This window comes from Bemisia tabaci, chromosome 4 (genome assembly GCF_918797505.1).
Source record: "Bemisia tabaci chromosome 4, PGI_BMITA_v3".
Lineage (NCBI taxonomy): Eukaryota > Metazoa > Arthropoda > Insecta > Hemiptera > Aleyrodidae > Bemisia > Bemisia tabaci.
Window position 1 is genome coordinate 16,774,201 of NC_092796.1, and position 14,266 is coordinate 16,788,466.

Sequence of the window (14,266 nt, forward strand, 5' to 3'; positions counted from 1 at the left end):
GATTCAATCGGATTTTTGCTTGAATCAAAACGAAATCCGCTTAGATTAAGAGGCTTGGTTCTTGATTTAAGCTAGATTCTGATTGAATCATATATGAGTACTTTTTCTTGTCGATGTTTTTAAGAGTCTAGACTCTAGATCCAATGTGTTTTTTTTTTCCAGTGTAAATTATGTTATCCCTTAAATGTGCCGTGTATTCCCAATTTCATACCTAAAAATGTCTGCCCGTCCGGACTTTTCCCCCCGATTTTCCCGGTTTATGTTGCAACGTCGAGACGGTACGCCAAGACGGGATAACATATGGCTAACGCACAACCTCTTCCAATGGTAATATGTCCGGTCGTGCGTTTTTGCTCGCGGTTTTCCAAGACCCTGCAAACTTTGAGTTATGAGTTCCCCCCGGTTGCGAATTGTGATAAATAGATGGCTATTCTCTCGTCTCTTGCCTTGCCCTTCCTGTCCGGCTACCACAGTTGCGACCGGGCCTCTTCCCGCCCAACTTTTAGATTATCTCGAGTGCTTCAAGTTCGCTCGCAACTTGATCGCTTGGGCCTAATCGTTCGGTTTCTGTGGCATAATCGAGAACACTGGGGGAAAAAACCACATTGGATCTAGAGTCCAGACTTTTAAAAACATCAACAAGAAAAATACTCTTGATTCAATCAGATTTTAGCTTAAATCAAGAACCAAGCCTCTTCATTTGGGCGGATTTCCTTTCGATTTAAGCTGAAATCTGATTGAATCAAGAGTCCTCTTTCTTGTCAATGTTTTCAAAAGTCTGGACTCTAGATACAATCTGTTTTTTTTTCCCAGTGAAACCCGACGTAAGAAGATTAAAACATCCTCCATTGGCATCAAAAGGAACTTCCTCTAAATGCACGGAAAAAATGGATTGCTGATTTAACAATTGAATTGTTAAAAGATATGCTCGACATCATTCAAATGTACATTTTACATAAGTAAAAGTGGAAAGCTAAATTATCTTCAGGGGTGGTTAAAGTAGCATTTTTTATTGTAAAATATATATATAAAAACATGTCGGACCCTTTCTTTAAACTACCAAATTGTTAAAGCAGCAATTCCAATTTTTCCGTGGGTTTCCTGGAAGAGAATTCAAATTAGTTTCAGAGAGCATTCTATTGGGTTTAGAAGATAACGAGCAAAAGTCCATTGTGAAAAAACGAATTAAGTTGATTGAAGAGAAAATTCTTTTCCGGGAAATTTTAAATAGAGCATTTCTCCTTAGGCAAGCACCTTTTACGATTATCAGAGGTTATTGTAACCTGTATTCAGTTTTCTACCTTTTCTGAAACTCCATACCTATGGTGAATCTGCAGAAATGCGTATCTTGGTTTGTGGTGTTGCAGACTTCCTACCATACTTTAATTTCTACATGTATTCATTCGTTTCCCTATGCAGAAAGGTGCAGAAGAGCTAGAGATAGTGGTGCTTGTAGAAAATTTAACTATTAAATGCTTCACCCTTCAGATATACAGAGGGTTAGGTTAATTCAAGTTAAAACCTAGTAACGACATGAAGTTATATATTATGCAACTAAGTCAGTAGAAAACCTTACATCTAAATTTTCCTCCGTGCAACGAGATCGCAGGCTACGTAGACGGATGTGTATTTAAATGAACGTAATAACAATAAAGAGAAGTGGAAAAGTGCACGAAGGAAAGGGTCTATCAAACGTAGGATCAATATTTGAAACGATCTCTAAGGAATCTCTGTTCCTGTAAGAGCAATAAAATGTTCGCCGCTGGACTTTCGAGCGATTCGGGTTTACGAAGACCCACACGCTAGGTATTCAGTATTCTTGAGGTATTCAAACCCATATTCGAAATGTAAAACAAATCGAAAGAAGCGTCCGTCCGTAGAGAGGGTTCAGGACTTGAAGAGAGACAAGAGGCCAATACGAATTCCACTTGATTGCTTCCACGGTACAGCGCTGCCGCCATGATGAAACTAAATCCAAATTTTCACCGCGCATATCGGCGTATGGTAAGAAATAGGGGGGGGGGGGGGTTATATAGAAACAAAACAGAAGTTTAATGATTTATGTGAATAATAGAACATGCATAGTTAAATGATTTTAGTGAAATGTCTCTCTTGGGATTCTACCATGATTCGTGGTGCTATTATTGCTTTTAAACTGACACAAACACATTCGATCGATCCAGCAGACTCCCCTTTACTCTCTCACCAATCAAAAAGTAGAGTATTTTTCTCGGAAAACACACTAAAATGTAGGAAGGCATCCATCGATGTTCATTCAAATTCGGTCTTTTTTTTTTTTTTTTTTTTTTTTAATTGAGGATATAAAGAACTGAGCTTTAGTCTCTTCTACATCTACAATTATTTAGTGTTTCTAACTAATAGTGTTGCAACTGATAGTGTGGGGAAAGTAGGCGATTTTCGTAAGTTTCTGTCTTCGCACTTCCTTCGAAATTTTATTGTAACTTGCTCTTTACGACAGATGGTTTCTATGCAATTTGGCGTAGGGCTGATTTAAAACCAGATGATGCAGCGTAAGTATTTTACCTTCAACGCGGGTTGTGTATTTTGTTATTCTACACTTGAGGATGGGGAGACTCAACTTCCTAATGACGCTGAATTCATTTTTTCTCCGAATTCATGATCGCATGTTTTTTTTTTTTACCTGCATGCAACATTTTGAGGTCTGACGCACTATATCAGACTGGATGAAAAACAGCAATAATTAAGGAGTCGGAAAGACGCAAAGAGACTAAAATATCATGAAGATCATTTAACGGTTTTCCCATGAGTGATTTACAATTTTAAATATGAGTATAAACTGGATGTATTTATGCTAAAAGGAACAATGTCTTATGCAAATCCTATGCACATAGCTCCTTTTAGCATAAATACGTCCAATTGTCTACATTTTCATACTCTCCAATTACGAGTTATAATTTCAGATTCCTAACTTCCCAAATACTCAACATTTAATTTAAACATTTATAGGAGTTCTTTTTGCGTTTCTCGATGCTCACGAAAAATGGTTCATGTATGCCACTGAGTGAAGGTGCCAAAAAATGAACCGTTAAAAATTCTCTTTATACTGTTTAACTCTTTAATTTTGATTTCATGTATTATTATGATTCTTATTTTTCCAAGAAAGTTCCTTGTGTTCATTATTAGTTCTTATTTTTATGGTATTTATTATTTAGATTATTGACGATGTAACATCCAAATCACATAACTAACCCCTCTAGACTTCGGTGGTAATTTTTATCAATCCTTCCTCATACTCCCTTATGGACCTCTCATACTTCTCCTTGGACCTCTTCTTCGCCTTCTCCACCTCGTCTAACCTAGCTCCGTCTTCGATAGGGTTCGTCCAGTTCGACAGGAGTCGGTATGGCTTGCCGTACTTGTCCAGCAGGGTGAAGTCCGGAGCTGTGACGTCCGTTTCATTGGTGATCTCGCGATGGAGGGGGCAGCGAGCGTCGATGGGCCAGTAGCCCTCACCGAAGGTCTTCCAGCTGCCGAAAGTCTTACCGTAGACGAAGTAGTCCGTGTAATGCCGGCAGTTGCAAGTCAGGCGCCGAAATGGCAGAGCATCGAAGAGCCTGTTCATCCTCGCAGCGATTATCAACCCTTTCTCTACGACCGGCTTCCGGGCCGGGTCCGGCTTTAGAACTTCCACCCTGAGTATGAAATTTGAAATTTCGTCTCAATATTAGGTATTAGGGGTTAACATGCAGATTAAGAGTTTTTCTTAAACACTAAGATTGGCGATCCGATCACCTATTCTGTCGTGATAGCAAAGAGAGCAGTAAGTGCAATAATGAAGTTTTGGGATGACTTCGAAGCGTCTGACCGGAGAATTTTATTGAAAGAAGCCTCCGTTCTTTGTCAAACTGCCACTAATCATCCGGAAGACCCCTATGAATCGTTTGGGTGATTAAAACTCAACCGATTTTATTTAAAGTATATAAAAGGGGTATTATTCATTTTCATGTTAGGCCAGCGCCAGGCAAGACAGCCGTAAGTTCTTTCCTCTGCATGCTTTCGTGGTTGCGTTTTGGACACACAACAAACACATTTCCAGTCTAAAAATTGGCAGAAGATGGCTTTATTTGTAAGCACTATTTTTCATTGGCTCTCTGGAGGAATAATGTAATTTACAACTGTTTTGCCCATCTACGTCATTTTTTGCGCACTTGCGGCTTTCGCATGTGTCGTTTTTATACAATTCAGATGAATTAATGTGTTTTAGCTATTCCAGTGATTTCATCTAAGAGAGATTAGACGAATTTTGAAGAAAACTCGATTTCGAAAATTTGACAGTTATTGCTCTTTTTTCTATCGCGACAGTGCTCTTGACGATTGGATCGCCCACCTGCTGAAAAGTGTAACTGAGCTAATTTGTCAGGTTAGGAAGTGACACACGGTGAAAAAACCATAGTTATTCTAACAATAAGTTAAGAGGGTAATTTTTGGTCCAGCAAGAGGACGGGATTCTAAGTCGCACGAACCAACTTCTCCGGTTGACAGAATGAGCGAGCTTCAATGGACTGAAGATTCAGTTTAGCGAATAATTGTGTTGTTTATTAGTAGTAAAGGTATGCGTAAACCAGGTTGGCGTCAAAATCGTTCGGCAGAATTTCACATAATTTACTGCGAAGCTAGATTTATCGAGAGCACGAATGACAAATACGCGCATAGATAACCATTTGCTGCACAGAAGATGCTTTCTAGCCTATCTCGAAGATTGAAGGCGCTATGCGTACCCTATTTGCCTTCTTTATGCCAATACCTGCATCCTCAAACTTTTCAGTCAGAGAAAATTTTACTAATTTTTGTTATCTCGTAACTTACGGAAATTTTGTCCAAAGATTTCGGAACATCCGCACAAAAGCAATTTGCGGACGGAGTTTGCCTCCTCTACCTCCAATATGCATGATGTGGTGTCTGTTTAAGGCAAAGGCCGCGTGGTACGGAGGCAAAAATATTTGACGGCAGGAGAAGTAGGAGACCTTTATGACGTCACCAGTATCAACGCAAACGGAACCGTAAGTCATCTTAGTTCCCATGCCCCTGCTCAATAGGAGGCAAAATAACACGACCGCGAAACAACTCATGAAGAAAGCAGATATGTTCCGTGTACCGCTGATGCGTTCATGTTCCTGAAACGCAGTTCAACTTAATTTAAGCACATAAAAAGGGGAACAAGATAAAGAAGAAACCCTTGACTTTAAACACCAAAGATATTCACAAAGTTGATTTGTATTTATTACTATGTGTTGTCTCCCACCCGCAAGCAGCATGCGCGTTTATTCATCAAGTGGAATAATTTGCTTTCATACCTATAGTGAACAGGTCATCGGTACAGAACTTCAAAAGCACGACCGAGCTCCTTCAAATCACAGTGATACTCTCCGCTTTGCCAGGCAGTTAGTTTAGTTGCCTGTCCGACCCAAACTCATCCAAGATCACCGACTGCACTACACGCTCTTAAGGTCTCGATAAACGATCAAATCTCCGAACCAATTACCATCAACGTGTCGGGAGTCATCAGTCTTAAACTCATTAATTTGCTTAATTTTAAAATGAAAACTTGACAGAAATGTTTCCTGGGGGCAGGAAATGATGAATGGTGGCACTCCATTCTGATCTCACTTTGAACAAAATAGTGCGGCCCGTCAAAATTTGATGGTAGATGGTGACCATCAGTCATCAGCATGTCTACTTTGATCGGAATTGGTTCGGAATTTGATCGTCTATCCAGGGCTTATAGCACGTATGCTACGTGCTACCATGCTTTTGTGGAGGAAAAACGTATATTTCAAGTTTTCAATTTCAACTAAGGGCAAAACATTCAAAACTCTAATCTTGTTCTTTTACGATATTTTTATATTTTACGATTTTTTATTTATTAGCAGTGGCTTACACATTGCCGGAGATTGCTAATTGCCTGCGACAGATAAAATTGAAACTTCAAAACTTATAACTTCATGAATTATAAAAGACAGGCATTAACTTACATGTTGGAAGACTCGACATTATTGGTAGTCCTACGCGTTATAGACGCACTCTTACTCTAGTTAAAAATTCAAGACTGTAAAACTGAGAAGTAAGGGACTACCTATGTCAATATGATGGACGCAAATTTCAAGGTTGGATCAATTAATTTTTTGCGTCAACCGAGCTAAACTTGGATTTAAACGTCAGAATGCAGCGTTGTTGCTAATTTAATTTTAAAAAACCTTTCCTCTGAGTGATGAAAAGCAGCGACGAGGTGTAAATGATCGATTTTCGATATTTCCCCTATTAAAGCTATGGTAAAGAATCGATTATTAATGCGTTCGTTGCGAACACCCTGTTTATCGATCCTTTTCCATAGGTTTAAATGGCAGATCAGTCAATACATCGCAAAGCAAGCCACGCCATACTGATGAACATTCGGATACTCATTATAATTACAGATCATTTCAAGTTTGTTTTGGAATCTATCTAGCACCCCTAAAATATATTTAAATAGTTTAATATTTTTCACCAAAAAATAAAAAGGCATGAATAAATTACAGCATCTGCCACCGTCGGAAAAATCCAGGAAGTTGATGACGCCATTGACGCCTGGCAGAGCGCAGATTAAAAACTAAGCTGAGGTTGTCGATATTGCTCGTCGCATTCGTCTGTTCGGTGAAAAACTTGTTCTGCACGGCAAAAATTTAAGGCTTACGTTCAAGAGTTTGCATGGAGCGCACAGAGGGTAGAAAAAGGTCACTGCGTAGAGGTAGTATACTGAAAATGACAGTCGAACCCATGTTTGGTACCACATTATTAATGGCGAAATTGTAAAACCTTGATTCTTGTTTGATTATTGTGTATTTTTTTTTTTTAAATCCAAAAACATGTAAAAGTAGCTGCCTAAGATTCTTTACATCATTCAAATAATATACATATGTAGCATGCATGCGGTTAATTTTACATAAGCAGCGGGCTGATTGTTGAAATTGATAGACAAATCGATAGACAAAGAAAACATAGGGAGTATGGAGCGATCCTATTAGTTGAAATGGGTGGTTCCTATAGACTAAGGGAGAAAATGATGGACTGACTTTAGCGTCTCTCGTGGGTTGCCGTTACTTAGTATATTACAACCTCCTTTGTCCATTGCAACCACCCGTTTCAACCAGTAGGATCCCTCCATATCCCATTTGTCTTCTATGTCTATAGCTTTATCTATCAATATCAACAGTCAGCCCGCTGCTCTTTTTCTCGACAGACTTACATAGATGTCGATTAGACTCCACGGAAAATTCCGGAATTTCCCCGATAAAGTGGCAACGGTGACCGCGAAGGACTTTCATTGAACTCGAGATTAAAATGCTGTAAAGTCGAGCTTAGGAGTGGTGCGCGGCTAGTGGGGAGGGGGGAGGGGGTTGCGAGGTTGTAGCGGCGTGAATTCGGGTCCGAGTCCGAGCCTGAGGTGGCCTAATGTAAACATGTTTACACGGAGCCTGGATTGGTATTCGACATGGCGTATAAACAAGCGGTTCCCAAAAAAAGATTGTTTTAGGAGACTGCTCGCGAAATGGTCTTCCGTCGGGGAACCCCGGCACCATGCTTTACGAGCCAACTTATTTCCAGTCCGCTTCGACTTCGTTGCCAAACCCAAGCTTCGCAGCATTTTTTTCTTTTTTTTTCCCCCGAAATTCTAATCCCAAACATGTTTGATGTGTTGACATGGGAATCGGACACGTAATATATTTTAAAGACCCGGCACTACTATCATCCTTTTAGGGTAAAAGATCCTTCCGGTAGTCAACGTTCATATTCGCCTGACTGATGATCAAAGAGTTGAACAGTGGGCTGATTGTTGAAATTGATAGACAAAACGATAGACAAAGATGACAAAAAGAATATGGAGGGGTCCCATTGGTGAAAGTGGGTGGTTGCAATGGACCAAGTAGGTGGGTAATGGACCTCGTTAGTCCATCGTTTTCTCCCCGGTCTATGAGAACCACCCATTTCAACCAATTAGATCGCGCCATACTCCTTACGTCTTCTTTGTCTATAGCTTAGTCTATCAATTTCAACAATCAGCCCGCAGTTGGTTTAAGCAGTTTTTGCAAAGAAAATTAGGATTACCCTCATTTTCTTTGCAAAAACTCCCTTAGCAAAATGCGTACCTCCACTTTCATCAGTCATCACTAGAAAAATTGTATTGGATTTTTTGTTCAATAATTTGCTCAATAATCATGATTAGACGAAGATTAGCCCTGATCCCTGAAATTAACTTTTGCCTCGCCAATTAAATGTCTAAAGCGGGGTCTGTAAAATATATATTAACTCTGATTGGATGGAGAGAATGGAGTTGTCGCATGCAGTGGTTGGTCGTGGCAGTCGAGGAGTCAAAGTGAGCCCCCCTCACCCTCCCTAAAATTTGAAATTATGATCAAGCCTCTTCACCCGGAAAATAGAGGAATAGGAAAAACTGCATATTCCCTTGCTTTTCCCCATCAAGAGTTCCCTATTTTAATGATTCCACGAAATGTTTCGGGCAGTCAATGGCAAAATCATGAATTCTGTGGAATCAAGGTTGCAAAAACGATTTCTGGAAGGCAAAATTCTGAGAAGAGGATGAATGGTGAAGCTCTCGGCTATGGAATAATTAGGGAAGCTGATTAGAGTATTGCGTGATTCTAACTCGCGAAATGGGGTGTCTTCTCAGAAATGGGATTTGTGTGAACTGTAAGGGCTACGTTGCCGCTCTAGACGAAAATAGTGCACTTTGGACATTTTTCGATCATGCTATCTATCTCAGCGACAAAATGTGTTCTATTCCTCGCACTGAATTCACTCCTATAGATTTACTAATACACACTGAGTATCTGTTCACGTATTTGAGTTTTGAAAAAAACCCATACGTTTTCGGAAGGATGAAACACCCAAGGATATTTTCGCACACACACATTTTTCGAAAACTATTGGAGAAAACCAAAAAATGGCTGAAATTTTAGTTATATCGGAAAATATTACCACATTTTCAAATAGAAATGCTTATTTCGTGAAGCGGGGCGTAACCTCTCCCCTTTCCAAGACCTCGTTAGGCAAGCTCAATGGGTTGATAATTGAAATGGACAGACAAAGCGATAGAAAATGAAGACAAAATGAAAAGGAAGCTATCCTGTTGGTTGAAAGGACGGATTCTGTAGACTGAGGGAGAAAATGATGGACTAACTATAGGGTCCCTCGTGGATTGCCGTTAGTCAGTCTATCGCTTATCGCCTTTGTCTATTGCAGCCACCCGCTCGCACCCTTAGAATCGCTCCATTTCTTCTTTGTCTATCGCTTTGTACATCAATATCAATAATCACCCGTAGAATCGCTTCATTTCTTCTTTGGCTATCGTTTTGTCTATCAATACCAATAATCATCCGTAGAATCGCTCAATGTCTTCTTTGTCTATCGTTTTGTCTATCAATATCAATAATCAGCCTGCAGACCACTTCCTCCTTCACTGGAAAAAAACCCATTGGATCTAGAGTCCAGACTCTTAAAAACGCAACGACAAGAAAAAGTACTCTTGATTCAATCAGAATCTAGCTTAAATCAAGAACCAAGCCTCTTAATTTAAGCGGATTTCGTTTTGATTCAAGCGAAAATCCGATTGAATCAAGAGTATTTTTTCTTGCCAATGTTTTCAAGAGTCTGGACTCTAGATCCAATGTGTTTTTTTTTCCCAGTGTATTGGTTGAAAAGGGCAGTTCTTTTTGATCGAGGGAGAAATTTTTTTCTTGTCAATGTTTTCAAGAGTCTGGACTCTAGATCTAATGTGTTTTTTTCTTTTCCAGTGTTTAATGAGCTCACATAATACTCAAACAGCCCCTAAAATCTTTCGCATCCCTTCGAAAATCCCTTGCATCCGCGACTGTTTCCCACGGACGGTCACATCTTCACGAACAATGAGAACAGACGAATGGCTGGCGGGAGTGGTAAGACGTGGCAAAGCCGGGCGAAGCATCATGCGTGGCGTATGTTTTAGCTTGATTAATCTGGCGCTTTTCCGCGGGCGCGGAGCTCCTTATCAGCGGCCGGGGCTGGCTCCCCTCGAGTGGGTCGGGTCGGGTGTGCGGTGGCGTCGGAGCATGGCGGCGGGCGGTGGTGCAGCGGCGATGAATTAGAGCTGTTGAGCACGGAAAAGGTGCACTAATCGAAGACGAAGGTGCGCCAAGAGAAACGCGGATTTCCCACCCCACGGAGCTGGGGCTGCTCCCGTCACGGGAGTCCCGTCGAGGGTGCCGCCGCGCCCAGGGTTGTCGGGCGTCACGCATTTTCAACGCCAAACCCTTTCCTTCAGGGTGATTTGTCTCAGGTTTGGTGTGGTCTAGAGTCCCTTTATACTGAGAGTCAAGACAACACCCCCTCATGGAGTCACAAACGGGAATAAAGATTACAGAAATTGAACGTTTTTTCTAATCTTTGATCGGCCCATTCTCAAATTCCTTTCTCCGTTCCTTCTCTCATTCCGTTTGTTCCTTGCCGAACCCGTAATTCCCTGGTCCATTCCAGAATATAATCTTTGCAATCGGTGAAAATGTAATCTTTATTCCCGTTTGTGACACGAAGGCCTAAGATACGGGAACCAATCAGAAATGGATTCACATTGTCTTGACTCTCAGTATAAAGGGACTCTAGTGTGGTCGAACTGGCGAGCGATATGTGGACTACATTTTGCAAAAAAGAACTACAATGTTTGGCTCATTTCAGGAACAACGCATATCAGAGTTGCCACAAAATTTACACTGAAATAAAAAAAGAATTGGTTACATGAGTAGTTACACGAGACAGAGATATGGTTTATCCAACCATACTTTTGGCTGACTCAACTGTACCTCTGGCTGGTGCAACTTCTCTTATAACTGACGCCAAAATCAGCCAGGAGTATAGTTGGGATTGTGATACCTTTTTGTCCGTGTAGAAAATGAATTTCCCTGACATTTTCCTGATTTTCCAGACACATTTGAGGGAAGTTCCCGGACAATTGAAGATATGAAAGATGGTTAAAAATACATGTTCTTAAAAAATGTTTTACTCAAAATTTGTTGTTCCAGGCGTCAAATCCATTCTAGAAAGGAAATAAAGGTGAATTAAAATTTTTCCAGACAATTTCATCATTTTCCTTGACTTTTTAAAATTCTCTGACATTTCCCGGTTTCCCCGGCATTCCCTGACTTTGGCAACCCTTGCATGTGCCATTAGTATCTGTATGCAGATAGGTGTTTTTACAGATAGGTCAAACATTTTAGTCCTTTATTGCAAAATGACGTACATATCACATGGAGAAAGAGAGAGAAAGGAATGGGAAAAGGTTTTCTCTACATTTTGTATAAAATTTTCTTTGCGCATGGCGAAGAGAACTGAAAAAAATGTCATGAGAAAGAAAATAACCGCTGACCGGTTTCCCTAAAAAAAAGAAAAAAATATATAGTACGCCGGGAAATTTAAGACGTTGCAATCCTATTTAAACTCCCACCAGCGACACAACTTATCCCTGAAAATGAGACCCTCTGAAGTAGCCCACCTCCAGGAGAACATTTTCGGAGTTGGAGCCGGGGCGATGATAGCGTGGAAATTGAAACCGCGGAATCGCGCGGAGATCCCGGCTTTAAAGCGGGGGGGGGGGGGGGGGGGGCGAGCGGAAGGAGCAACGATTCGAATCAAGATGTTCCTCGGGGTTGAATGCATGCCGAGTGTTGCTCGGCGCATAAAAGTTTCAATGAATACTCGCGAGGAATAATTTAGGGAATACGTTGGCGCATTTCGATGACACCAACAATGCGTCACGCGCCTCCTTAGCGCGCACCTCCCGCCCGGGGCCAAGTTTTTAATTGCAAAAGTTTGTCAACAACGACATTGTTGCGCCGACGTTAATATTCATTATAATACGTTTTGCTTAGCCGAGAGCCTCGCCGAAGATTGTATTGTATTGACACTCGGCCTGTAAGTCAAACGGGTCACGTCGCCCTCCCCCCATCAATTGGACGTTTTTCTATCAAACGGAACTACGTGCATTAAGACATGAGCCCCGCGACCCATAAGAATATGTGCTGAACAGGGCTCACGTCACAAAGCACATAGTTCCGTTTGATAGTAATACGTCCAATTTAAGTCAACAAATTAACTTTTAAACTAAAACGATTGTTTAAACTTCCGCCAACTTCCATCGCAGAGCATCGCCCGCGCCCGAGCAAAGCCAGAAATTTTATGTGTCGGTGCGCGCCGGGGGTTGCTCGCGGCCGGGGGTGGGGAGTTGCGAAGCGTTTAAAAAGTTTCGAGTAACCAGCTGGAATCGCGCTACAGTCTTCGAGCCCTCATTAGCGAACCATCACGTTTCCCCGATTCTCGGTGATTGAGCCCTGTCAAATGCATAATTTTTTGACGGGCTCTAATCAATTCTGCAGTGCAGAACAAAAACGTCTTATGAGCCTTTAGCCGTTGCCAAATTTCTTTGACAAGTCACGAATTTTCGGGAAAATTTATGAATAGTTTTCCCCCGATTTTTCAGAGGATTTTTTTCAGTGGCGTGCGGTCCGGATAAGCAAGGCAAGCACTGCTTGCCCAAAGATTTCAAGAGAAAGAAGAAAATTACACCTTTTACATGTTTTGAATTTTAGCAAATATAATTTATAAGGTGTTCAGTAAGTAAATTGCATTAAAAACAGAAAGAGGAAGAGACAGAAATACGTATAGAGCCACGAAAGTAGGAAAGCGGCAGAGAGGATGGAGGTGGCGCAGCGCGCTGCGCGGCCTGAACACGGGCCAACTCATGCGCTGGAGAGTCGCTTGCGATCAGCTGAGCGGAGCGCCACTGCTCGGCGGCGGAATCAAGGCGGGCGGGTAGAGCGGTACGTTCCGAGTCCGAGCCCTTCGCTGCGCGATCGCAGCTCGCTTCTCTTGGCCATCTCTTGGCCCGTCACCGCAGCGCGCTGCTTCTGCCTCCGATGCGCTATCTTGTTCCCTCTTTCCGTCGCGGTTGTAATTGCTCCTCCGGAGCAAATGCCCTTAAATTCTATAAAATGTCGCTCACTTGGATCTATTGGTGATGAATTAGACAATTCACAATCATGTTTTAAACGCAGAAAGCTGTTTTTTGGGGGAATTTTAAGTAACTCAAAAAATTCTAAATGCCATAGAACGAAGACTATGATACCTCAAATAAGTGGCATGGCAAAATTAGGATTTAAGAGCATGGAGCCGTCCTCCAATGCTCAATAACATTCGAAACAAGTTGAGTAAACGAAATCATAAGTAAGAGAGAAAGAAATGAAACCACAGTTTTTCAAGACGTTCCATCAGATTTCATCCGCAAAACAGAGCAAATAGAGTAAAATTTTAAGAATTTTCTAGGGAGGCTCCCTGAGGAGGGGAAAGAGGCTACGTTAACCCCCCCCCCCCCCCCCCCCGGATGGCGAACGCTAGAGCTTGCCCTGTCACTAAACCCACCGCACGCCACTGATTTTTTTGGTAATTTGACCTAAAATATCCAAAACTTACACATACATATCGAGCCGCTAACACAGCGCACTAGAGCGCTCTGCGACTCCAAACCGCCATCGGAATCGATCCTCCCACAAATCATCGGGCAGATTACACCGTCTGATCTCCCCCTCCACTCCCTCTCGCCAACCTTTTACTGGACGTCCACGCCGCGCCGCCTTCTTCCGGGAGGAACCCAATCAAATACCTTTCTGGGCAACCGACTATCTGCCATTCTCCGCACGTGTCCATACCAAACCAGCTGCCTGGTTTTGATATCGTGCACAATATCTTTCTCAACTCCCATTATCTCACGCACTCGTTCATTACGAACGCACTCTCTCCGCGAGATCCCTGCAGACCTTCGCCAAAAGTCCATTTCGGTTGCCCGTAAGATATCCTCAGATCTTTTCTTCAATTGCCAGACCTCACTCTCGTACGTAATTATGCTCTCCACGATGGCGCTGTAAATTCTCCGTTTATTTTCCAAAACTTTCAAGGGAAAATAAAGATAACTTTCTTCAAAAATAAATCCTTTCTGAGAGGAAATTTGGCAACATTCGAATAATCATACGACGTTTTTCCTTAGCACGGCTGAATTCCCTACGCTTCCATAGCCCGGACAACCGGATCCCAAATTTCTTATGATCTGTATCATCCTTGTATTCAATTTCGAGTCGGGGTTGATTTTTTGCCCTCCTCCCGGCCTTCTCGTGCCTTAATCCCACGCTTTACCCAATTTTTTTGTTAT

General features: G+C 41.8%; 1 protein-coding gene across 1 annotated transcript; it reads right to left on the reverse strand.

Moving 5' to 3' along the window:
- Positions 1 to 2,755: 2,755 nt before the first annotated feature.
- Positions 2,756 to 6,428, reverse strand: LOC109034400 (uncharacterized). The gene is made up of 3 exons (XM_019047523.2): positions 6,015 to 6,428; positions 4,849 to 5,156; positions 2,756 to 3,674 (listed from the first exon to the last, which is right to left on the reverse strand). The coding sequence occupies exons 2-3, from the start codon at positions 5,109 to 5,111 to the stop codon at positions 3,236 to 3,238; spliced, it is 702 nt and encodes a 233-aa protein (XP_018903068.2). The 5' UTR covers positions 5,112 to 5,156; positions 6,015 to 6,428; the 3' UTR covers positions 2,756 to 3,235.
- Positions 6,429 to 14,266: the final 7,838 nt, after the last annotated feature.

Bases quoted from the DNA above. Each gene is read 5' to 3' on its own strand.
- LOC109034400 (XM_019047523.2), bottom strand. From the start codon at position 5,111: ATGAGTTGTTTCGCGGTCGTGTTATTTTGCCTCCTATTGAGCAGGGGC. The intron at 3,675-4,848 runs GTAAGTTACGAG...TTTCATACTCAG, and splicing joins AATCTTTGGACAAAATTTCC to GGTGGAAGTTCTAAAGCCGG.